Source organism: Oryza brachyantha, chromosome 6 (genome assembly GCF_000231095.2).
Source record: "Oryza brachyantha chromosome 6, ObraRS2, whole genome shotgun sequence".
In the NCBI taxonomy this organism is placed as follows: Eukaryota; Viridiplantae; Streptophyta; class Magnoliopsida; order Poales; family Poaceae; genus Oryza; species Oryza brachyantha.
Window position 1 is genome coordinate 21,690,746 of NC_023168.2, and position 25,070 is coordinate 21,715,815.

General features: G+C 40.4%; 4 protein-coding genes across 9 annotated transcripts; 1 reads left to right on the top strand and 3 right to left on the bottom strand.

The window, feature by feature from the left end:
• The first annotated feature begins 4,193 nt into the window (after window positions 1-4,193).
• LOC102699795 (chitinase 1) lies at window positions 4,194-5,429 on the top strand. The gene has a single exon (XM_040525033.1). It carries the CDS (start codon window positions 4,214-4,216, stop codon window positions 5,177-5,179), a length of 966 nt encoding a protein of 321 aa, XP_040380967.1. The 5' UTR covers window positions 4,194-4,213; the 3' UTR covers window positions 5,180-5,429.
• A 1,794-nt stretch (window positions 5,430-7,223) lies between these two features.
• LOC102702570 (NAC domain-containing protein 22-like) lies at window positions 7,224-8,427 on the bottom strand. The gene has a single exon (XM_040525320.1). It carries the CDS (start codon window positions 8,296-8,298, stop codon window positions 7,492-7,494), a length of 807 nt encoding a protein of 268 aa, XP_040381254.1. The 5' UTR covers window positions 8,299-8,427; the 3' UTR covers window positions 7,224-7,491.
• A 4,142-nt stretch (window positions 8,428-12,569) lies between these two features.
• On the bottom strand, window positions 12,570-18,407 carry LOC102702855 (1,4-alpha-glucan-branching enzyme, chloroplastic/amyloplastic). Its single transcript, XM_006656447.3, has 14 exons — window positions 18,196-18,407; window positions 18,018-18,083; window positions 17,201-17,408; window positions 16,990-17,059; window positions 16,341-16,610; window positions 15,326-16,232; window positions 15,051-15,167; window positions 14,832-14,894; window positions 14,324-14,431; window positions 13,759-13,860; window positions 13,527-13,594; window positions 13,363-13,444; window positions 13,127-13,243; window positions 12,570-13,044 (listed from the first exon to the last, which is right to left on the bottom strand). The coding sequence occupies exons 1-14, from the start codon at window positions 18,268-18,270 to the stop codon at window positions 12,799-12,801; spliced, it is 2,499 nt and encodes an 832-aa protein (XP_006656510.2). The 5' UTR covers window positions 18,271-18,407; the 3' UTR covers window positions 12,570-12,798.
• Window positions 18,408-19,298: 891 nt separating this feature from the next.
• LOC102703129 (protein LAZ1) lies at window positions 19,299-23,784 on the bottom strand. 6 transcript variants are annotated; one of them, XM_015838720.2, is made up of 10 exons: window positions 23,618-23,784; window positions 23,340-23,370; window positions 22,127-22,476; window positions 21,967-22,023; window positions 21,761-21,869; window positions 21,496-21,680; window positions 21,321-21,409; window positions 20,315-20,576; window positions 19,951-20,202; window positions 19,299-19,863 (listed from the first exon to the last, which is right to left on the bottom strand). In XM_015838720.2, the coding sequence occupies exons 3-10, from the start codon at window positions 22,274-22,276 to the stop codon at window positions 19,528-19,530; spliced, it is 1,440 nt and encodes a 479-aa protein (XP_015694206.1). In that variant the 5' UTR covers window positions 22,277-22,476; window positions 23,340-23,370; window positions 23,618-23,784; the 3' UTR covers window positions 19,299-19,527. The 6 variants fall into 6 exon arrangements, with proteins under 6 accessions (XP_015694206.1, XP_015694207.1, XP_015694203.1 ...); XM_015838721.2 differs by having other exon boundaries at window positions 23,326-23,370; XM_015838717.2 differs by lacking the exons at window positions 23,340-23,370; window positions 23,618-23,784 and adding exons at window positions 22,868-22,881; window positions 23,105-23,309.
• Between the last annotated feature and the right edge of the window lie 1,286 nt (window positions 23,785-25,070).

Here is a 25,070-nt window from a genome sequence, read left to right on the forward strand (position 1 = left end):
AGGGAGATTACGGCGTCCAGCACGGAGTCAAGACTTGGGTAATGCTTCTCGGACCGCGGCTTCTGCGTCGTCGATCGGCGACGGCGAAGGATCGGCGTCACGACCATCCTTACACTGGTCGTCCGATCCCTTGCCTGTGGCTTCTGGCGTCGGGACATTGGACGTGGCGGCTACGCGCATGTCGGCGGCGATGATCCGCCGTAGTATCTTGAGGTCCTCGTCGCACTTCTCTAGTGCGCGTCAAATCGATCAAGAATACGGAGATTGATCCTTTTCTTGCGCAAGACTATCCCCGGTTGTACGGGCCTAGTCCATGTAATCTGTTTGATTTCCTTTTATATAACAAATCTAGATCATATAATCTAGATATATCATGATTTTGCGGTATAGATTTTTCTTATCATGATTTAACGGTGTAGATTTTTCTCTTTTTCTTTAATCAATATGGTAATTTCTAGTATCCAGTGTTGCTTCCATTTTATTTATTTACTTACGTGCATATACGCGTATACACGTGAGTTTGTATGGAGGTCTCACGTACCGAACATGTATGATGACGCATTATCTATCGAGGAGTTAGTTAGAGCTAAGTTAGTTAATATCTTATCTTTTATCTCCTGTATAATCGGCACACCAGATTTATCTGCGGTTTTTTCAGCTCATTAAATTACAACCATTGATATAGATTTATCACAATCCAACGGTTATTTATTTTCTTATTTTTCTCCAATTAACGTGGTAATTTCTAGCTCCCAGAGCGAACGTGGAGCCTTCTTTTCGCTTATCTTTTATCTCCTGTATAATCAGCACACCAGATTTATCTGCGGTTTTTTCAGCTCATTAAATTACAACCATTGATATAGATTTATCACAATCCAACGGTTATTTATTTTCTTATTTTTCTCCGATTAACGTGGTAATTTCTAGTTCTCAGAACGAACGTGGAGCCTCCTTTTTGGGCTGTCTTTATATTATAATAGATAGATAGATAGATAGATAGATAGAATAGATAGATAGATAATAGATAGATAGATTGGGACCCAAGAATAGAAGCAACGTTAATCTTTCGGGTTGGGCCGTATTGAGCTCGATCGTGGGCCAGTTTCATCTGCGGCCTGATCAGATAGATATTCGGAAGTGATCCGTGTGGAAATGATCGAATCATCAGCATTGAGCTAATTAACACTAGGATTAAATTGACTGATTGACTACGTAACAAAGGAGAGGCCGGATGGCTCCAATTTAACAGATATACTGTATATATAACCTAACTGGCTAGCTGCCAGCTGCTTAATGTCTGGGATCGATGACTTGTTAGAATGAAATTCCACAAGCATACCGGCCGGCCATACAATATTGTTGTTGCTACAGCTAGCTAGCTGTGCAGTACGACCGGCTGCTAAGTTTGATTGTTGATCATCAATCTCGTCAAAGCTTATTACCTTCAATTCCCTATCGTCAAATCTACGTACATATACACTCCAATTTACAGTGCATGCATGCATAATATATAATTGATATATTACATGCATGGCCATGCATACAACAAAGACTTGTCCATGGGTCACCATGGAACATGTGGAAACTTTCTTGACTCAATTTTTTTCCCCCTTCGATTTGTTAATAGCTGAACTAAACTGAACTGATCTATCTGAGACATTAACATGCATATATAATATTCACGACTGAGCTAGTACATGGTAGCATAATTCCTTTGGCTTTTATTATTTGATATAGTTGATTTTTGGACAACACTTAATCATTTGTCTTTATTAAAAAATTATACAATTAACTTTGCTACTCCTAGGCAGCATAATTAGTAGTGTATGATACATGCTGCTAGCTCATCACTTTGCTACTCCGTTTTAATGATCGATTTGTAATTCGATCAGTAAATGAACATCAACTTGACCACTCATGTATATATGGACCAGATCATGCATAGATAAGTACACCCATATAGTATTTGAGATGCATGCATGCATGCACGCGTTAGTGGACAAGCTAGGAAGGATACATACATACATACATACATACATACATACATACATACATACATACATACATACATACATACATACATACATACATACATACATACATACATACATGTATGTATGTATGTATGTATGTATGTATGTATGTATGTATGCATGCCAACTACAAGTACATTACATGTATACGTGCAGACGACTGTGACGTTGCGATCAACGACGACTAGCTACGCGCACGCGAATGATAGATAATGCACACTGCACATGCACATGTCCAATTAATATATCTATCATGCATATCTATCCCAAAATTAATCAAGTAGTCTTGCACAGTTGCGCTACATGTATTGAGTTATGTTATTTGAGAGTTGCATAATTTTTTGTTTATTTGATATATGTAAGCGTCAACAAAATTTCATGTAGTATAAGAAAACGTTGGATGCGCAAAACATGTTTGTATAAAGTAGTTTGAATTAAATTTTGTTTTATAGAGTTTAAATTTTATATTAATATTAGACAATGTAAATAAACTATTTAATTAAAACTATGTATTGCAATGTGTTAACTTGATTTCGTAGAAATACTAAAATTAGTATATCAATTTGTTGATGTAATATTTCGCAGAGATTAGCGTATAGACTTGGCCTTTAGCGTTTTGGCAGCTGTATTATTTACTGTGGCAATTTCTTTTCTTGTGTACGAGACTTGGATTGATTGCAAACGATCGAGAAGAAAAGAAGGAAATATTCCAATAGATGATATATATACACACATATACATATAGCTATTCCAGCTAGCTAGCTGGCGTAGAAATTAATTAATTCTGCGTAGAAATTCCACACGCAATGCGACCACTGGCCGCTATGATTGATCGGGCATCAATCGTCAAAGCTGACCATGCACGTATATATACGTGTATATATATACGTAGCATGGAAATGGAAATATATGCAAACTCTGACCGGCTTTTATCTCCACGTGTAACTGAACTGAACAGATCCGATCTCATCAGAGAACATATAGATATGTATTTGACCAAGGTACGTATATGTGCTATTTTATGCTTAAATAGAATAGATTTTTTTGAATAACTGAATGATTCATTACAGTTACTCCACTTGAGCTTATAAATGATTGGATTAATTGTTATATTTTTTAAAAATATATATATATTTAAAAGATAATCCTAGAAATTCGATTATTATAAGTTTCTGTAAAATTATACTAGTAGTATTTAGATGCTTGGTAAACGTGCCGTTGAATAGAACAGTTCCCTACCTTCAAAAATACTACTACAGTGCCGACGAACGAGTCCTGCCTATCCTCTCCCCTTCCTTCCCTTAATTTTCTCCCACCTTTCAGAGCAAGTTCAATAGCATAGCTAACTGACTGCTCCAATTTATCTATAGGTAATCTAATAGCCAATTCATACAATAGTTACCTACAAAACATTAATACATGATCCCATATGTTATACACATACTGTGTCTTGGAGTCCAGCTGCCTATAAATTAGTAGCACACGGTCTCTCGCTACGGTCTCTCTTCTCTTTTTTCTCTTATCTCTTTAAAATATGTTTATAGCTGGTGTATAGGCTGCTATTGTACCTGCTCTCACTATTCTTCTTCTCAACTCTGACGATGCATGCATGTTAATTAAGCCTCTGCCATCTCCATGCTCTAACCAATCAGTCCATCCTTGGTGTCCAGCTAGCCACCCATGTAGCTCCGATGGCCTGCGACTGAGCAGAACAGTTTCGTTACTCTCAAAAATGATATATGCACATTTGGTTGGACATAGGACGGTATTTTCTTCGTATTTTAATAAATAACATAGTGAAATTTTACCATACCGTTCAATATAATTGAAATATATGTATTAATGAATTTAAAAACAGCAAACTAAATAATAATATGTAGGTTTTCTAAATAAGATAAATGGTTAAACGTGTGTTGAAATAAATAAATATATATATATATATATAACGAGTTTATTTATTAAAATACAGAGAAAATATTATTAATAAAGTAATAGACGCAGGCAGGCTTGCGTAGAACTGTACCTATCCGGCCGGTACGTACGCTACTGGTAATCTGGCAGAGTTGGCAAATTGTGGTTGAAAATATCAACATGTCTGCCAATTGAAGGCCTATAAAAAGGCTTGTTGCACACACCACTGATCGATCAGCCACTGAGCGAGCTACTATACATAAGTTTGCATGAGAACGCTAGCTCTAAATCTAATGGTGGCGGCCTTGGCGGTGGCCGTGCGCTCCGAGCAGTGCGGCAGTCAGGCCGGCGGGGCGCTCTGCCCCAACTGCCTCTGCTGCAGCAAGTGGGGCTGGTGCGGCTCCACCTCCGACTACTGCGGCGCCGGATGCCAGAGCCAGTGCTCCGGCTGCGGCGTCACCCCGACCCCGACCCCTCCTTCCACCGGTGGCAACGGCGTCGCCTCCATCGTCTCGCGCACGCTCTTCGACCAGATGCTTCTCCACCGCAACGACGCGGCGTGCCCGGCCAAGACCTTCTACACCTACGACGCCTTCGTCGCCGCCGCCAGCGCCTTCCCGACCTTCGCCGCCACGGGCGACGCCGACACCCGCAAGCGCGAGGTCGCCGCCTTCCTGGCGCAGACGTCCCACGAGACCACCGGCGGGTGGGCCACGGCGCCCGACGGCCCCTACTCCTGGGGCTACTGCTTCAAGGAGGAGAACGGCGGGAGCGCCGGCCCCGACTACTGCGTGCAGAGCTCGCAGTGGCCGTGCGCCGCCGGCAAGAAGTACTACGGCCGGGGACCCATCCAGATCTCCTACAACTACAACTACGGGCCGGCGGGGCAGGCCATCGGCTCCAACCTGCTCGGCAACCCGGACCTGGTGGCCTCCGATGCCACCGTCTCCTTCAAGACGGCCCTGTGGTTCTGGATGACTGCGCAGTCGCCCAAGCCGTCGTGCCACGCGGTGATCACCGGCCAGTGGACGCCCTCCGCCAACGACCAGGCGGCGGGGCGCGTGCCGGGCTACGGCGTGATCACCAACATCATCAACGGCGGGCTGGAGTGCGGGCATGGTGCGGACAGCCGCGTGGCCGACCGGATCGGGTTCTACAAGCGTTACTGCGACATGCTGGGCGTCAGCTACGGCGCCAACTTGGACTGCGACAACCAGAAGCCGTTTAACTCCTGAGCTTAATCTCTAGTCAGTGATAACCACTGCTCGAGTGCTACTGCTAGCTACTCCTACTATACATGCATGGATTATATATATTTACACCGATGAACTATTGTTCATCGGAGCAGGCGAAATAATACAATCAATAATTAACTAATGCACGTGGAGCTTATGGAAAGTTTATTCATGCTGTGTACTCCAATTATTAATTAAGAAGATAATATGTGCAGGCTATTGTGTCCGCCAAACGTGTTCAATTACTCAATAAAGCCTTTATACAAAGTACTGTTTTGGCAGTTTTGCCTTTATATTGCCCATTGAGCCAAAAAAAAAAATTACACGAGTTTAGACACCAATATATCCTAAGATTGTAAATTATTTTTTACTGTAAAAGCTAGCAAATGAGATAAGAAGTCTCTCAGAATGATGAATCAATTTCTTAGCTATCCACAAATATAGAACTATTCAGCATAACTGTGAACCAATCCAAAAATCATGGAATATAATTAGAGATGGCAATAGGGACTTGCGATCCGACACCCGATGGGTATGTATAAGCTAAATATATTACCCGTGGGTAAGTAATTGTGCAAATACTTTTACCCGATGGATACGCGGGTATGGAAATGTTCTTATGTAATAAATACCCGAAAGTTTAAATGTATGTCATGGCCTAATATCATATTAGCCTAGCCTAATTAACCAAAACCATAGGTATTTAAACCATCCATACCTTTTCCACCACACTATATGAATGTGTGATGCCTTAAGTATCTAGCGTCTATGCATATACTATATGAAAAATGTGATATTTAGATTGTTTTAAACTTTTGCGGGTGTATGGGTAACCCGATGGGTAAGGTTTACCCAAGCGGATATGGGTATGGGGAAATTTTCTTACCCGTGACGGGTATGGATATTTTAATGGTATAAAATTTTACCAGTGGATATGGATATGAGATAACAGTACCCGATGAGTATTTACCCGTTGCCATCTCTAAATATAATTTCGGCCTTTATATGCAGTTAGCTTGCGACCTGGTTGGACATCCGGATGGGCCCAACGCTAAATTACTATGGCCGTTCCGCCGCTTACTTAGCAGCACGGCCCATTTTCATTGAAATCATCCATATGTCTCGTGCCACATTTGTTTATACAGATGTTGCTACCTCCGTTTCATATTGTAAAATTTTATAGTCTAAATTCATCAATTGATAAATATATATAATTTATATATATGTCTAAATTCATTAGCATCTATATGAATCTGGGTAAGAATTTTGGTGAAATAGAAGAGTAATATATATATGCATTTTTCAATGGACTAGAAAGTCGTACCATATGAAACGGATATAGTAGTTGAGGCCCCGTTCATTTTGCAATTTTTTTTTGCAAAAACATCCCATCGGATATATGGACATATATTTGAAGTATTAAACATAAGTCTAATTACAAAACAAATTACAGATTCCACTGCGAGACGAATCTTTTGAGCCTAATTAATCCGTCATTAGCACGCGTGGGTTGCTGTAGACTTATGGCTAATCATGCATTAATTAGGCGCAAAAGATTCGTCTCACGATTTTTCCCATAACTGTGCAATTATTTTTTATTTTCATCAATGTCTAATGCTTTATTCAGGTGTTTAAAAATTCGATTTGATGTTTTTGGAACTGAACGAGGCCTCAGTTCTCTCGGGAGAAATAAAAAAGATGTTGAGTAACTTTCAGCATTAACTGTTAACAAATGGGACCAACTTCGGTCTCATAAAATTTCAAGATGCTCGTCAATAGGTGACGACGATTATCAATTAAGTAGGGTCGACTTTGTGCATTTTGATACTTCAGCAATCAAGTATGCTGAGCCTGAGACCGTAAGTTCTTATGTGGCAGCCAACAATCTATAAGTTCTTAATATTGCAGGTGAGCTCCGTATGTAATGTGCAAGGGCGCCGTTCTTGGAGCAAGACTAAAACTTATAGTTTTATGATAACAGGTACACTAGTATGTAGATCTGCAGTTTTGCGAGATAAAGTTTTAAATACGTAGTTTTGCGGTAAAATGAGCAAAATACATATAGTTTTTTTTGGGGGTGAAATTTCCTCTCAGACTTTGGCCATATATATCATTGGTTTGATTTGCCGGTCTATGTACATGTGGAAGCTGCAATAATTAAGAAACCATGCATGCGTCGATCTCAATTATGTAGTAACTAATAACTGATCATAGTCGATCGACCTCTGCAGATTGATCATAAAATTTATGGTTGAGTAATTCACTTCTTGGTGAATTACTACTAGTAAAAATAAAAATGATTAGGTAGAGGATTAGAAGTTGAGGAGGCTGCTGGCGAAGTAGGGCGACCAGGTGTCCATCCATGGGCTCCGCAGGAATGGCTCCTGCATCCACTCCAACCCACTACTGATCTGCCTCCCCACCTCCAGCTGCGGCAGGCTCAGCGTCGCCGGCCGGACCAGCTCGTGCGCCGGCGCCTCCTCCTCTTTCTTCATCATCATGGCGGCGTCCGAAGAGGAGGAGATGGAGGAGGAGTCGACGGGCGAGCCGGTGCTGTGGGAGGCCGAGGACGTCGTCCGCGCCAGCTCCTCCATGGCCACCCTCTGCTCCAGCTCCTTGAGCGACACCGCCTTCCGGTACACCTTGCAGAGGACCATGTCGTCCTTGGGGTCGTCGTCGTCGGCGGCGGCAATGGCGTCGGGGAGGCGGTACTCGTTCATGACCCAGTCGGTCTTGGTGCCGCGAGGGGCGCGGCCCTCGTAGTAGACGAGCGTCTTCTTGAGGCCGATGAGGCGCTTGGGGTCGGAGGCGCAGCGGACGGCGCGGTCGGAGCCGGTAGCCTTCCAGAAGCCGCGCTCCGTGGTGCGGCTGGGGCGGCCGGCGCCAGCGGCGTGCTTGCGGTCGCGGGGCACGAAGAAGTACCACTCCCGCTCGCCGATGCGCGCGAGGGCGGGGAGCTCGCGCGGGTCGTGGCGGTAGAGGTGCACCGTGGGGATGATGTCGAACCGGAGCTTCCTGCGGCCGTGCAGCACCGCCTGCTTGAGGTAGAACTCCAGCAGCTCCTCCTCCGTCGGGTGGAACCTGAAACCCGGCAGCTGCTCCACCCCCCCTCCTTCCATTTCGATCTCGATTCAGCTTATAGTCTAATTTTGCACCTTAATTCTTTCTTTCTTGATTGATCTTCTTTCAGGCCTAGCTAGTTCATCGATCGATTGTTCTGCTGCAGAGGTGAGATGAGAAGAGGATGGATTACTTGTACTTGTACTTGTTTCGCCGCCGTGGTTTGGTATATATAGGCTGCCATTGGAGCTGGAGTGAGTAGCAAGTCCAAGTGGTCACCATTCTATTCCGTTCCATTGTCGCAAACACATACTAGCTGACTTTTACTGGACAAAACACAGACTGTGTGTGGGTGACTTGGACTCCGCCCCCGCCTAATTTTTCTCTTTTATAAAATATAATGGTTTAATGCACCCCTTTCCAAATTTTAAATTATTTTTTTTTAACTTTATAGCACTTTGCCATTCTTACCCATAAACTATTATCGCTAAATCATTCAGCTAATCAACATTAAGATATATACTCTTTTAGAAAAGAAGTAATGGTGGTGGTACGTTGTTGTAAATATCACCACCATCCTAACCCCCATCCTTTTTGAAAATGTAGGGAGAAGGCCACATGTCATTCATTCCCCACCGTCTATACAGAAGAAAAGTGGGAATAAATATCAATGTATTAGTAAGAAATATGTACACCAATTGATATATACGAATAATAATGATAATAATATGTTAATGATAATTTTATTTACTAAACATTTTTGTTATACGCAATGACGATATGATAGTTTAGTACTTATGTAATAACTCAAGAGTAGCTGATCAAACACACTTGATGGAATTCTTACTTTACTTGGCCCGCCCATTACCTGGTTACTTAAATTAACTTCCACTGCAATTTAGTTAGATACAGCTACATCAAGTGACTAGCTAACTGATTGTTAATTAATCTCAGGCAGATAGCTGACCTCAGTGTCAGTGGGGCATTCCAGATTACCGTGTTCCTTTTTTTTTTTCTGAGAGAACGATGAAAAGAGATTAGGAATGGACCAGGTCTAATGCCAAGTTGATGTACAAGCCTGTTGCAAATCGTACCAAAAGGAAATTTGTAGGGTTAGTTTGTGTCTTTCCTGTGGTAGTGTTCCCTGTTAAAATTCCACTATATTTTGCTGAATGGAGTTTGCCTAAAAATATACAGTGGAACAATTTCCCTCGAACGCTGATATACACATATATATAACTCGAATAATTGTGAGCCGTCCATGGCTTTGGATCCGGTGGATCTAATTTTATTCTACTACACCACTATGAGTAATAGAAATTCTATAAGAATAAAGTTATAACTAAAAATATATAACTCTGGGATAAAATTGTGTGTCATATATCATTTTAAAATAGATAAATTGATTAATATATCTTACCAAAGTTTGAAATGAAATATTTAATATACTTATAAAAATATATAGTTAGATATAAATTTTACTATGTTACTACCACTCTTAGAAAAGCAAGTCAATGAAAAAAAAATAGGTAACAAATTGTATATATATATATATATATATATATATATATATATATATTACTGTTGTACTTCTCTAACATCGAGCACACTGACCGAATTAATCCGAGCAATTAAATATATAAATGACAAGCACGGTTTAGATTTAGTGATCTTATATACTTTGTATGACAACTAAAATATCTGTCAAAGTACACTTAAATTAATTACTGCACCCAGTCACTAAGGCTCATTTCTAGTGTTTGACTGCTTAATCCTGGACACACACTGCAGAGTGAACAACCATTGCAATTACAGCACTGGAGGCTACAAAAAACATCTTGATATACAGTGAATGCGAGGGAGAAGTGAGCGGCTGCAAGCCTGCAAAGTGCTAGGAGACTTGGTCCAGTGGAGGCATACTAATTAAAGATAGGTTATCGTAATTAGACAATTTATTAGTCAAGCTCGTGATGAGATAATTGGAAGATGTATCTTTGCTATAAAATTTGGTCGATGTCTCTTTCAAAAGGATGCGGAGAGAAACCACCTATCATGACTCCTGAAGAATAATTTAGAAAGCCATTCTTGACCCTAAGTTAAGCCCTATGCACCCGTAAGTATATCTCTTTTTTTAATTAACGTCGTTAACTTTTAAATCTACATTTACCCCATTGTATTATTTAAAAAATTATATAATTATTGATTGTTTTGTTATAATTTGATTTATTACTAAAATAACTTTAAATATGATTATAATTTTGTATATTTGAAAAAAAAATTAAATAAGACAAATGATCAAACGTAAATCTAAAATTTAAGTACGTTAATTAAAAAAATCGGAGAGAGTATACTATTTCCTACCTATAGCTCTGCTCACATTTCTAACTTGACACCTTCTGTTAATAATTTTCCAGGAAAATTTAAGTGTTATCAATAAGAGAATTTTCCTTGATTAAGTGGGTTTGGACTAGCAACTCTGAACTAAATACGACCAAAGCTGTATTTGAAATGCTGGATTTACAGTGCTCATAAATAACAATAATACAATACTGTTAATAAGTGTGTAAAGATAACTATAGGGTGTTCTGCATTTGCTTGTGGGATTCCAAGCTTTGATATGGATGGCTTTACTTTGACAGACATACTTTGAACTGGTAAAAGATAGCAAGTGTTTGAAGAGTGAATGGCAAGTACCATGTTTAAGTCTTTCACGAGAAGGAAAAAAATACACCACTAGTTTCCACTATGATCCATTCATTTTTCAACAAGATGGCAGTAGCAAAAATGGTTCGACCCCATTTGATTTGTGTGTCCATTAGTCGTGCGAGGAGGTCATGACTTCCACAAGAAATTCCAAGAAGACGACATGTCCGGTGTCCTCCTGATAGTGCTCTCTTCAGATATCTCCAACTCTTTCTCCATTTATTTCTTCAAGTCTACACCTTTCTCTCTCTCAAAACCGTGTTGAATTGTTCCAAGTCTCTTAAGATGATTCTTTTTTGACGATATTATTTTCCAAGTGGAAAATCATTATTGCTTATAGTTTTGGCGGCTGTTGGGCCACAAAGGAATGGCTTGCTAAAGTGGACTCATTTTTCAGGTATCTTAGCATTCGGCTTCCTAGGCATGAGTGCATGTTGAAATCAGAAAAAGGCTAAAGCGATTGCTTCCCATGTACTACTATCTTCCTGGGAAGCAACCTGGCCTGGAAATTCTACTCCAAAAGGTATGCTTTATTAGGAACCAAGAAGGGAAACCGAGTGGAAGATGAATATTCATTCATTCATTCATAGGTAAGGTGATGCATCCAGCTAGTTAGCAATCTGAATATTTAAGTATCATCTGAATTTCTCAAGTCTGAACGCCAAAGTGTTATATTTGGATCTCAATTACTTGTCAAGTCTGAATTTTTTTTCTCAGTTTCTGAGTGGTGGTAATATTCTTCAGTCATCTGCAGGCATTAAAATTTAAAAGAAAAAAAAAGGCTGCTCATGTGGGCTTATGGAAACACATGACAAATACTATATAAGGAATTGAGGAGTGCCGTATGACCGATTGACAGGTCGCATGGACTGACTTGTCTGATGCTAGGAGACAACAAGCTGAGCTCGGAAGCTGTACAGCTCTAGTTAGAAAAATCAAGAGAGGATGAACACAATGAATAGAATGGAGAGGTGAGAGCTTTGCATGCACTCACATCATTCGGACCAGTTCTTAATTTGATGGGCTCCATCCAATCCTGCACAAGTCGTCGTTTATCTCCTTTTAAGTCAAGTCCATGGTTGCAGTTGCCCTATTGTGCATGTAATGTAATCGCAGCCTCTCACCAATCGCCACAAGCAGCTGTCCACGGTTGTACTTTGAAACGGTCCAAGTCTTGTGCACTGACTCTGATATGGGGCTGTGGTAGTAGTAGTTTTTGAGTGTTGTGATGTGAGTGCGTGAGAGTGTGTGTGAGCAGATATGCTGGTGCGTCAGTGCAGCGAATGATGATGGCACTTTTCTTTGTGGAGGAACAAGACCTGGAAGAGGAGGTCGTTAGCTGACACGTAAACCGGAGAAAAAAAGAGGCATAACAAGATGTCACATATGTGTGTCAGTCATCGCAGTGACACCATGACACACACACCTGAGTCAAGAGTGAGTGCTCTCCAAGCTAAAAGCAAGTCTGCTCTGAGATCTGAGGAAAATAAACAGGGTTGAACCTGAACATTCCTCAGTTCTTCAGTTAGTAGCACTTCTAATATATGTGTAACAGAAATCTCTGCATATCAATGTATCCATCCATCATCTTACAGGAAGATGAGATGACGAAGGAACATAAGTTTTATTCTGGATGAAAGCTTGAAGCTTTATTTTTTATATTGTGCACACAGCCAGAGCTGGCTATTATCCTAACATTCACTATGCAGATCAGGTGTAAGGTCACATCATCACTGCTTATTCTTCCTTTCTGGATAACTATACATGAAGTTTCATGTCATCCATAGGCAGATAACAACAGCCAAAGAACCACAAACAAGTCCAAGGCAAGCCACCTGATCAAGAAATCCGGTGCTTCATTTGCAGTCTTCCTCAGAAGACCGAAACACAAACTTCATCCCTTTCTTCCCAGAATCATCCTTCCAGGAACCCTTCCCGCCACCATAGATAGTCTCCCCATCTGTTGCTTCATCACCCTCCTTCGTAGTAGGCCTTTTGACCTCAGCAACGTCGACATCGATATACTCCGTAACAATCTTCCCAGAAGCAGCTGCTCCTGCCCTCCCGAGCTCTTGACAATCTTCATCAACGCGATAGTAAGCCTGATAGCGAGGCATTTTGTGAGGCCACATTGCAGTTGTTTGTGATTCATTAGTTGCGAAAAATTCAGTGAATCAACTTTACCACACAAGTACGGGGAGGAGAAAGGACTTTGAATGAGTTAGGGCGGTTGTTGAAATTTGTTTCTGGTACTCCTGGTACTCCTTCAGGAGATGTGAAGTGATCCACATCATGGCCAACCTGTGGTGCAACAAGATCAGTTTGGCAAATAAGATTATATGATGCAACTTTGGTGCTTCCTTCCTTAGCATGTGTAATGTAGAAGAGATAGTGCAAAACAAACTGCCATCACTGCTTACTCTTCCATGGCCACCAAAGACCAAAGCATCAGAGTCCAGAGCTACTCTGTACTTCCCCGGTAAGTCACATCCGACTTTGTAACTGCACATGTTGCAAGTAGAGATTATATTAAGCACTGAACAGAGTATTTTTCAAAAGGCAAAGCTTGAAATAAATTAGTTACCCCTGATAAGTCTTTTTGGGATGAAAATTGAAAACAAAAACCAAACCTCCACGTTCAAAGACGATAACCTGAAAAGAAATTTGGAGTTAACTGCACAGTTGTATTTTAAGAGTTAATTGTTCTCATCACATAAGTAGAATTTCACGTTGTGCTTTCCTGCACAACTCACCTCATTTGAATACATAGAACATACAAGCAACAAGTGCCATACTAAAGTTACTATTGTCATTACCTTTTCTTTCTCATTCATGTCGCTGACTATCTGCTTTGATGATGATAGGAAGGAAAAATTCTCATCGAGTGCATTCATTGCTTGATCAAACGCGTTCATGTACTGTTCAACATTGGTGCAATTGCAAATGTAGATATGTTAGGTGAGACCAATTGCAAGCTTGAATGCAGAAAATGCTGGAGAAAAATACGAAAACTTCATAAAGGATAAATTGTTTGATGCAGAGAAAGAAGTTCATTTGAACAAAAGGACAAGCTCCTAAACTTTTCCTTTATCTTAGAATAAATTTTGGAAAATGCCATGCTGAGTTATGAATGGAAAATACATGCCCATTACATTAGTGATGTGTGAAAACCAATGAAACAGTAGGTTACCAAGGTAATTTTCTATACTAATAGGAAAGGACTGAAATAATGTGTTCCTTGGGACATCTGAACCTGATTCCAAAGATAGGAACCCACTGTAAATGCCAAGCTGAACATTTGAACCAAATGATGGCAAACAACCAAAAGGTCCTACCATAGATATATATCTATAAAATTATATGGATATGCTTATGCATAACCTTGTACCGAAGGTGATCAGTGTCAACAAGGCTCCACTGGCGTCTGCATTTATCATAGCTCCACTTGTTGCCTTCTCTTGGAAAGTCAATCCATTCTGGATGGCCAAACTAAAAGGAAATTGAGGAATCACTATGAGTTAGAAAAGAGATATAAGAACTCCCAGAGGCAACAACTATGGTTACAGTACATACAGCCTATTTCATGCAAAGGAACTCATTTTATATGTAGCATAAAGACATGAAAATTACAACTCTATCATGTTTGTGCCACTCGAGAAAATAACAGTATAAAATTTTTCAGGCCGTTAATGAGAACTCAGATTAACTACCAGCACCATTATTGGCAATTATAAATTAGCTGTCAATACTTGGGTATCCTAAGAAAAAGCAGGCTAACTCATTATGCACCCCATTCAACCCCCACAGAGAAAGAAGAATAGGAAGGAACTAAACATTTCAAGAAACACATTAACAGGAAACAACTTTCAACATATCACTAAGATGTTACCTCGTTACCCATAAAATTTAAGTAGCCATCACCTCCAAGGGCCATCGTGATGAAGTGAATCATCTGAAATATTTGAAGCACAAGTAGCCAAAAAATATTATAGGATCAGGGCACACTGTATTCAAACAATAACGAGAAATCTTAGTAAATATATGGAGAATACTGCAATAACCTTGAATTAGTGCCATGAAATCAACATCAGTTTAGGGAAAAAGTAACCTTTTGGAGTGCAATGCCACGATCAATGGTAGGTGAAGCAGGCTGCAAGTCTGACATGCCAGTGTACATTTCCTTGTCCATCAGGAGAAATGCTATAGTCTTGTCACCAACGATGGACTGAAAAGTGTGTGAAATTAACAGTTGGATAAGCATGTAGCAACTAACTGTTGGATATGAAGTAGCAATTTGACAACCTATGCAATATCTAAGTAACTCAAAGCAATCAGCTATGTGTTGATTTAGCTACCAATAAGTGAACTTCCACAATAATATACCTGATCATGGCTCTCAGCATACGCAATGCATTTTTCTGTATATCTCCTGTTAGTCAAAGTTTGCACTATTTCACCCATTGACCATTTGCAGTCCTCTTTGTTCTTCAAATAGTCAATCCATCTATCAGGAATGGCCATTGCCAGGCGGAAGTCAAAACCTACTCCACCTTCATCAACTGGACGACAAAGCACTGGCATGCCTGAAACATCTTCAGCGATAACAGTTGCTTCTGGCAAGAGTTTGTGCATTAAATGGTTTGCGAGCATCATGTAAACAACTGCATCTACATCAGTATCCAAACTGAAATACTCCTTGTAGTTTCCAGTAAATGCCATATTGATACCATGGTGATGGTATAGCATTGACGTAACCCCGTCAAATCGGAAGCCATCAAACATGAATTCATCCATCCAATATCTCAAATTAGAAAGAAGAAATCTTAAGACCTCCCAATTGGCATAGTTGAACAGACGACTATCCCAGAGTTTATGGTAGCCCCTATCTCCTGTGTGGAAATAAGACTCCTGGGTGTTTTGTCCAACATCATAGCCATTGAGACCATCAGTCACATTATTACTTGCATGGCTATGGACAACATCCATCAGAACTCGCAATCCTAAACTATGTGCCTTGTCAACAAGATATTTCAGATCCTCTGGTGTTCCTGATCTGCTGCTGACTGCAAAAAAATTTGTCACATGATACCCAAAAGAAGCATAGTAGGAATGTTCCATAATTGCCATCAACTGAACTGTGTTGTAGTTATTTGCCCGTATGCGTGGTAACACATTGTCTGCAAATTCTCTATATGTGCTTACTTGCGGCTTTTCACCACTCATCCCCACATGAGCCTCATAGATGCGTGGAGAATCAGGCTTTGGAGGTCTAGGATGTTTAAACACATACCTGCAAGATAAACATCAGCAATGATCATGTCAGCAAATCTTTGTGTGTTTATGTTTCCCACATATTTAATGCTTTAAAATGTAGTTCAAGGCACTAGAAGTAGAGGACCTTTCACAGGATGGAGGATCCCAGTGTACACCATCATAAGGAGCTCCAAATTTAGAGGCATCAAAAGTTGCATAACGAATCCATGCAGGAATCCGATCAATCCATGCTCCACCCGCATGCCTAAAGTGAAATTTAACCTTGGAATTGTGAGGGATGGCAGGTTTCCCATTGACATGTGAAATCTTGATTGACCAAATGCCAAATTTATCCTTCTGCATTTTGTGTTTTGCACCATTCCAGTTATTGAAATCACCAATGAGCTGTGCTTCTCTACATCCATTAAGCAAAAACCTCCAAGTTAAATGCATTAAACATCGCAAATACTTGTAAGTATCTTAACAAAAGTGATAATTGAGTCATCACAACTTCACAAGTTCAGAACCAACCACAATCAGACACAGAGAACATAATTTTCTCTCTTCAGGGCATTGTGTTCTACCCCACATGCTGCAATGTACATCTTTGTTACCGGCACTGATTTTAATGTTGTAGAACTATTTTTCTGCTAGCTGCTATTACCAGACAAGGCATGGCATTGCAAACAAAAGTGACAAGTAGTTCATAAACAACTTCAACGGCGATCCATATTCCATACAATATACAAACATTAGCAAGTGCCGGGTAGCTGGATGACAACATTAGAACTTACTGTGCAGCAGGTGCCCATTCACGATATATAGTTGCATCACCAACTGTATTAATCCCAAACTTCAAATAACCTACAAAACATGGAATGACAGAACCACATCAGAGTTACATGACGCAAAGAAAGTAGCACGCTAGCTATTGTATGAACAAGTATTGAATTTGTTCTGCAGGCACTACAAAGACAAGCATTAAATTCAAGCACTGAACTTAACCTTTAGAAAATTCTTCAAGGCCCCCCTCATGTTTTTCAATCAAACATTTCTGGTCGAGGTATCTTTTCATCCTATAGTTGAAGTGATCCTTGAATCCCTCCAGCTTTGGGTCCAGATCGTATATAGGAAGGTGGTCGACATCCTCCTCAACAGTCACCATAGTTGTGCTTTGTTGCACAGTCACAGGAACTGAGAAATTGGTCTTGACCTTTAAAAGTATGGGCAATAATTAGATTCAGTTGAAGCGTCTTCCATCACTTATATTTTATATTGCATTGTGATAACCAGTTGCTAAACTGTTTTATCTAGTAAAGCTGGTCGAAAACAAGATCTACTGCAAACAAAAACACAGAATAAATTTAACCAAAATCCTTTATGGCCAATGAGGGCACATATTACTACTTTGAGATGCGGATGCTGACGCCTTTTCCTTCTCCTTTCTATCCATATTCACAAATCGAAAAATCAAATAAAAAGGAGGGGACAAATCAAGATTAAAGCAAGCTGACCCTGCTCAGCCGCCGCACGCGCTAGGGTTCTAGTAGAGGTTCGGCCCTCAATTATCACTCTCAACATTCAACAACGAAATTAAAAAGGCCAATGTGTCCTCAGGCTAGGGACGAGGGTGCAGCCTAGCCACATCCATCTGTCCATCGGCCTCGCGGTACCGCCGCTGAACCCAATACAGCATTCCAATCAACAAAAATCCAACCTTTTCTCACAATGACGAGCATCAAATTCCGTATCCATCAACAATACGCTCCTTCCTTATCTCCAAACCTATGTAAGTAAAAAAGAAAATTAAAAAAAATGTTACCTTGGCAGGCCACGACCGACGCGCCGCAGCAGATAGCACGCTCAGGCGAACATTGCCAGCCCCACCCTGCGGAGAGAGAGAATACCACCACCACCACCACCGTCAAGAAACCAACCGCAGGAAGCAGAAAGGGGAAAAAGCTATATCACAAAATAGTAAACGAATCAGAGCAACAGACCGTGATTCCCGGCCCCGCCCGATCAGCGGGAGAGGGCAAGCGCGGGACGGCGGAGGAGGAAGTGAGGCACAGCATTGCGGCGGGTGGCGGTGGCGGTGGAGGCGAGTCCCATTTCCGGAGGCTTTGAAATCGGCGGCGATTTATAGCGGCGGAGCGGAGGGCGGCAGCGCCGGCGGCGTGATATTTTTCGTCCTCTTCTCCTCCTCTGCGCTTCTCCAGTAGGAGTAGAAATGGACAAGCCAAAGCGGTGACGTGGACGGATCTGTGGGCCACCCTGGTGCCACGTGGACGGCCAGGGAGAGCCCAAGACCCTTTAGGCCAATTGGCTATGGGCCTTCACGTGCCTCTCCTCTTCTTCTTCTTTTTTTTTTTTTCCTTCAATGAAAATATAAACACAAAAGTAAAGTAAAGTAAACAAAAGATTTGTGTGCTGACATCGTTGCTTGTTCATCCGCTGAGCTTGCTTGTTTGCTGCTATTCATAGGTGTCGGCAGAGCAGATGCATACTACAAGGTAAAAGCAGCTTTGCTTTCTGTCAACATGTGTATTTACGTGTCCTTTTTCTAAAAGCAACAAAACAGGTATACAGTAGTTTGTTTAACAAGTGAAAAACGTATTCGTTGCTAGATGCAAACTCTCACGTCTATCTAAGCATCTAGACACGGTTGGATTTTGTGTGCAGTTCAGTGGCGTGATCGTAATGCTCTCCATCTGATCTTGTTCTTCGTGACTCATAGCATCGTTGGAGGGTAATCACTTGCACGCTTTACGCGTACTCCGTATGTAGTGCTTGAAACTTTGCAATGAAACAAGTAGTAGCCACTTCAAATATATGGGTAGTGTTAAAATTGATGTTACAGCATTTGCAAGTTCAGAGCAGCTATCATCCTGTCATCATCTGATCTGACGCAACTCAACTCAACCAAACCCAAATGGTGTTATATCTCAATGATTGGATTATGACATAAACAAACCTACGGTCCAAATAATTCATCCAATGTTAGGTAAGTAAAAGGACGCTCTCCTTTATATTAAGAACGAAAGAATGAACAATATATAGCAGCAACAGGCAAGCACCAAGACTAAACCTTGCAAGACATTTCTTCCTCAATTCAGAATCTTATATACTTTCGTGGAAAAGTCTGTCCTTTACAAGGCATGAATAACCCGGACACCGTCTGCTAGCTCAATTTGCAGCATTGCAGTGTCATCATAGAGAGATCCTATAGGTCTGAACCTAAATCTGAGTTTTGTCATCTATTTTCCTGGTTACTGAATTTTAGCAGCCAAGGAAGATTCAGGGCAAAATTCTCGCTGGAGACAAAGATGCAATTACTCCCTGGTAATCCATCTATGCCCTCGGATTTCATACCCACCTAATCCATGATCGCTACTCTCTCCTCCACTCTCTGCGCTTGTGTACCCAGATTTCCGGCGATGCTTCCGTGCTTTCTTCTGACAACTATTATCACTTAAGCTCCCATTCAGGAGTGGATCGTCAATACCGCTAATTACTCTGGTCAAGGTTTGATGCGAATTTATGCAGCTATCATCATTTGTTTTCTTCTTTTCTTTCTCGTGCTTTTTGATGTTCTGGGATATCTTGTGCAGCTTTTCATTGATTGGTTCCACAGCATGATTAACGGTGAACTTCAAGTCATTCACAATCTGCAAGATTCAGTCAATGTTTCAACAAGAAGCATACTTTTAAGTAAAATTGATGAAGTGAGACAGCAACAAGCGTCTTTATCTTACATATTCGCCTCCTCCAAGTACGACATCACGAACACTTTCTTTTATGGCAGTGGAGCATCTGACACGATCAGGTGGCTGGGAAAGCCTAACCTTGGTTGGGCGCTCACTATCCTTAACTTCATCTGGATCTAGAGGACAGTCAACTGAAGCATAGTCTCCAAGAACTGAAACCCCTCCGATGAAACGATCACCCATCAGCTCATATGGCTTGGCAGGGAAAACATACAGGTGGACAATAGAAGCCACGCCCATCTGTATTGGATGATAAAATAACAGTTAAGAGTTTATTTCAAATGGACATTAAAAACATGAGCATCAATAAACAACAATCCTTTGTTGCCATGATAAAATAGGAATTGATCACCTCTATGCAGATAATGAAGTCCTGAATACTGGACTTGAACTGCAACTCTTGAGCAATAGGACCTCTTAGCAAGCCCCAATTGTACAGCAATGCAATCACGATACCTTGCCACCATGTTAAGAAGACAATCGACTTGAATGTCAGAAACTTCGCAAGAGGCTTTATATGGGCTAGCTCATCCTTTATGGCAGCATAGAACTGAACCAGACAATACAAGGCCCATGACTGACTAAAATTAAGAGCCACAGCGGTGTAAGAGTACCTGGTAGATAATTCATTAGTTCAGCATCAGCAAACTAGTATTTTATTGAATATCAATCCAAAAAAATGGGAAACACCGTTTTCTAACTGCTTCATGATTATAGCACTAGATGCATGAACTAGTTCACCAATGTTAGCATGTCATTTGTCCACCGAGACAGTGGTTTCAGAAATTTGCAGTCTTAGTGCATAGGGTGAGTTATGTATGGACATATTTCCTATGGTGTGAAAGTCATGTGTGAAGCCTGTGAAAATAATTTAATGAGATAGAACACCTAATGCCAGATAAAAAGGCTATTCAAGGCAATCATATAATTGTCTGTGAAACATATAACTGCAGAATTTAACAAATAAATGTTGCTTGAACTCACCAGTTGAAATTGAGTAACAGGTATGGAGTCAGGGCATGTGATCCCTAGGAGGCAGGAAGTGATATATCACTAATGAAAGATGCAAGCATACCCATAGTTTGTTTTGGGAGAACACACAAAAGGTTTGCATGTCATTTCATTAAGAAGAAAGAAATTATGACACATACAGAGGCCGGGCACGCCAGCACCCCAATAAAACATAAGCTAGAACAAAACAACACAATTTCAACAGGATTAAGGAGCTGTGAAGACAAACGTTGTATGGTACTCCCTCCGTTTCATAATGTAAGACTTTCTAGAAGTTCTTACAATATGAAATGAAGGTAGTAGCAAACTAGCAAATGTAGCATAAAAGAGAAAATTATGCCTCTTACCCACAGTTCCATTTAAACTCTCCTTCACAGTACACTCCAAAGGATTCAAGAATCACAGCAAGAATAGCACAGATTGTCTTTATGATCACCTGTCACAGGAACAGGAGAATGCAATAGTTTGAATTTCCATCACATATTTCAAAATTAAAATGAACAGGAGATAATAGCCACATACATATTGAACAAGCCCGAACTTAATAACCAAATAAAACCATTCTCCTAGAGGCCATGGTTTCAACATGTAATTCATTGGAAAAGGATGGTTGACAAATCGTTGTCCAGTTTCATGGTCCAAAAGTGGTACATCAGAACCTGAACTGCCCTCCTTCTTCAGAAATTCAATCGTCCTATCTTCCCCACCTAGCAATGAAAAGATTACATATAAGGACTAACGTAATCATAATAACAGTTGGAATGGAAATTACTTGAAAAAGGAATACCTAAGCAAGCAACTAGATACCGCCCAAAACAGTACATAGCAAATGCCTCGTAGCCATCTCGCAGAATCTCAATATCAACACTAATTGATGGATTCACCAATGATATGTACTGGGGCAATAATCATAAGAAGTTATTGCCAGAGTAAAAAATGTCTCATCCAGCATTGTCAATGTAATCTTAAAAAAGACATAGCATAGCACCTTACCGACTCAACCGCATAGCAAGGGACCATGAGAATAACACCAACAAGAAACTTCTGCTCCTGAAGAAAGAACGCAAATATGGCATCAATGAGTTTAATAGCAAGTCAAATACAGCTCCATCAAATATTTACATTGTTTCAAATTGTAAGTGCTGATTGAAACCTCTGGGTTTTTGTAGGCTGACAGATGATTGAACAGCAAGAACAGAGATAAAGAAAGTGAGACGGTGACAAAAATTCCAGCGATGATTGAAGCCCAAACAGGCGGTGCATAGCCCCTGAAAACTGAGTATAGTTGCTCTGCCAATTCCATTGCCCTCTCTTTACAATTCTACTCAAAGCATGGCACAGTTTGAGCCACCTATACATTCACAGCCTCCTCCTGATCCACAATATGGTTTATAAAGTACCATAATTCACAGGCCCCAACTGATACTGGAGTCCTTTTTGAGCAGGCAGCCACCAAAAGGTAGTAGCTTTCTGTTGTTCCACCAAATGCACGGTGGTATTCACCTGCAAATACAAAAAGATGAAATTTGTTATGGGCAAATATCAGATCAGAAGGACCAGCTAGGACATATCCTCCGTAGAAAGGACCGGTGGAATTTAAGTCTGGAAGAAAAACGAAGCTCATAAATTAAGCAAAACAAAACCGTGGCTTTCTAATCAATTCCAATTGTTGGGGCAAGGGAGGTTCATCGAAAGAATATCCACGAATCAGAAACACATAAAAAAGAAAACAAATTTCAGCCAAATTCCCATATAAAACCGATCTCTTCTACTGCTAATACCCTGTAGAGTGAGCCGCTGAGGAGCAAAATAGAGAATCCGCCCAAGGAGGCACAACGAATCGACGAGGGGAAATGGGAGAAAGGTAGAGAGTACGGCCTGAAAGAACACAAACCTGGAGAATCGGATCTGTGCCGCAGGAAGCCAATGTATGATGAGGGGAGGGGAATAAAAGACGAGATTGAAAGATTAGCCACGCAGGCCGAAGAATCAAACGATCAAAGTATGGGCAGTTGCATGTGGAGAAAAGATTAGATCATTGTTTGTCAGATTAGAAGGGTGAGTGGTGGAGTAGAATCATAGTTAGCAGAGACAGAGAGAGGGGACGGCGATTTGCGACGAGAAATTGAACCTGAGAAATCTCATCAGCACATGCTTCCAAGATCGTGGAGTCTATGCTGATCTGGGTCCATCGTCATCCTATCTTGTCTCTTTTTTCTATTTTCTTTTCTTGCTTATCTAGGTCTCTACCCAACTTTCTTTCCTTTCCCTTCTTTTAGCTAATCTCTATTAGGATTGTTTGTGTCTGGAGCCGAAATAATTTTACATAGTAGGATATTATTGCGAACTCACAAGGTGAAAAATACCTCCAACTCACGAGCTCCTGCGCAGTGCTTCCTGCAAATAAAAATTGAATGTTTAAAAAGGTGAAGGGGGAAGAAATTAAAATCATAGGGGGGGGGACATATTTTAGAAGCAAAATACAAAATAAAATTCCAACAAATCAGTTGAATATATAGAATTGGAACATTTTAAGAGGAAATGATTAAGAAGAATATTGGAAACCAGAAACTGAAAATAGGAGACAAAAGGGTCAGGAAAAAAAAAAGGTTAGTTCAGAATACAGAAGAGAATAATTCCTGACCGGCGGCGGTTGGAGTCGTTTCTTCCGGAGCCAGCGGGCGGTGCCGTTCACCCAGAGTCAACGTCGGCCACTCCCTCCGGCGCCCGTCTCGCCGGCGCTCGCCGTGGCGGAGCTCCGACGCGACGCTTGCCTGGCGAGACGTGGGGAGACGCCGGACCGGACGGCGACTAATCTGATGTACAGTATTGTTTTATTAGATCGTGCCGTGTTTTTCCCTTTTTCTTAAACAAATTTGCTTCCTTTCGTTCTTTCTTAATCTGATGGTCTTGTTCCAGAACTCTCCAGTTATCTCTAAGACTGTCTGTAACTTTTTTTTTTATTTTGCGTCTTATATTGACGTTCAAAATAAATTTGATCAGATTTATTCATTCAGTTTGATTGTTTATCGATGTTACGGATTTAATTTAATTTAGTTATATACAAGAGGTGCATATATGTATGCTGAACATATTCAGCTCTTACGCCGCTAACTTAAAATATCACTCTCATGTTAATCAGATACTTCGTAAAGGGAGTGATTGTTTTATGGATATTTATAAAAATAATTTACAAATAAATGTTTATATATATATATTACTAAATAAATGTTTATTATTAAATATACTTTTACACATACATAGCTTTACATATTTAAAAAAAAATAAAACGAATAGTTAAACATGTATAAAAAAAGTCAACAACGTCAGAGACAAAAGTTCGGTAAGTTTTTTTTTTTTGCAGAATTAAAGTGCTTCTACGATATGGTTTCCTACCTTTTTTGGTTGGTCAGACCTTTAGACTTTAAACCATTTCTAAAGATGAGTATGAAATTAAGAAAGTTTTTTATAATGATTAAAAAATGTTTGTGATCAGTTGAGAAGATATTAGGTGGAAAAAATAAATAGAGAATGGTTGATTAGTTGAAATGATAAGTACGTGAATAAATAGTTTCGATTTGGACAAATGGTGACGTAGAAATAGCTTCATTTTAGAAGGAATCGACTGCTTAAGTTACTGTTCTAGGTTTCGATTGTCTAGAAATGTTCAGGTATGACGGGCATGGTCACTCGGTTGCCTAAATAAACCATTCTCTATTGGTAAAACCAAAATTTGGTACACCAAAAAATTTATCAAATGTCAAGATTTATAGGTTGTGTTTAGTCTGATAACTTATCAATTTTTGATATGGTTTTATGAATAAAACTTTCTACAATGAACAAATGTTGGTAACATTGTGATGTTGGGGTTTAGTTTAGTTTAGTTTGTTATCTACCAAAATTTTAGCATTGCCAATATTCACAACAAACTAAACAGGCCTGAGGTGTCAACGCCGAATCATGAAAAGTATCCCCATCATTTTAAGTACAAAGCTTAGTCTGAGCATCAGTGGCATTTGCCCATGCCTGGTTGGCTGCTTCATCCTCAAGCTGCCATTATCCAGCCAAAAGGCAAAGCAAATTTTGGGCACAAGAGT

Bases quoted from the DNA above. Each gene is read 5' to 3' on its own strand.
- LOC102699795 (XM_040525033.1), top strand. From the start codon at position 4,214: ATGAGAACGCTAGCTCTAAATCTAATGGTGGCGGCCTTGGCGGTGGCC.
- LOC102702570 (XM_040525320.1), bottom strand. From the start codon at position 8,298: ATGGAAGGAGGGGGGGTGGAGCAGCTGCCGGGTTTCAGGTTCCACCCG.
- LOC102702855 (XM_006656447.3), bottom strand. From the start codon at position 18,270: ATGCTGTGCCTCACTTCCTCCTCCGCCGTCCCGCGCTTGCCCTCTCCC. The intron at 15,168-15,325 runs GTATATTATTGT...CACACTTTTCAG, and splicing joins ATGCTGAGAGCCATGATCAG to TCCATCGTTGGTGACAAGAC. The intron at 13,045-13,126 runs GTAAAGTTGATT...CCTCGCTATCAG, and splicing joins CTCCTCCCCGTACTTGTGTG to GCTTACTATCGCGTTGATGA.
- LOC102703129 (XM_015838720.2), bottom strand. From the start codon at position 22,276: ATGGAATTGGCAGAGCAACTATACTCAGTTTTCAGGGGCTATGCACCG. The intron at 22,024-22,126 runs GTTTCAATCAGC...TTCTTTCTTCAG, and splicing joins CAGCCTACAAAAACCCAGAG to GAGCAGAAGTTTCTTGTTGG. The intron at 21,681-21,760 runs GTATTCCTTTTT...TTTCATTGCTAG, and splicing joins GTATCTAGTTGCTTGCTTAG to GTGGGGAAGATAGGACGATT.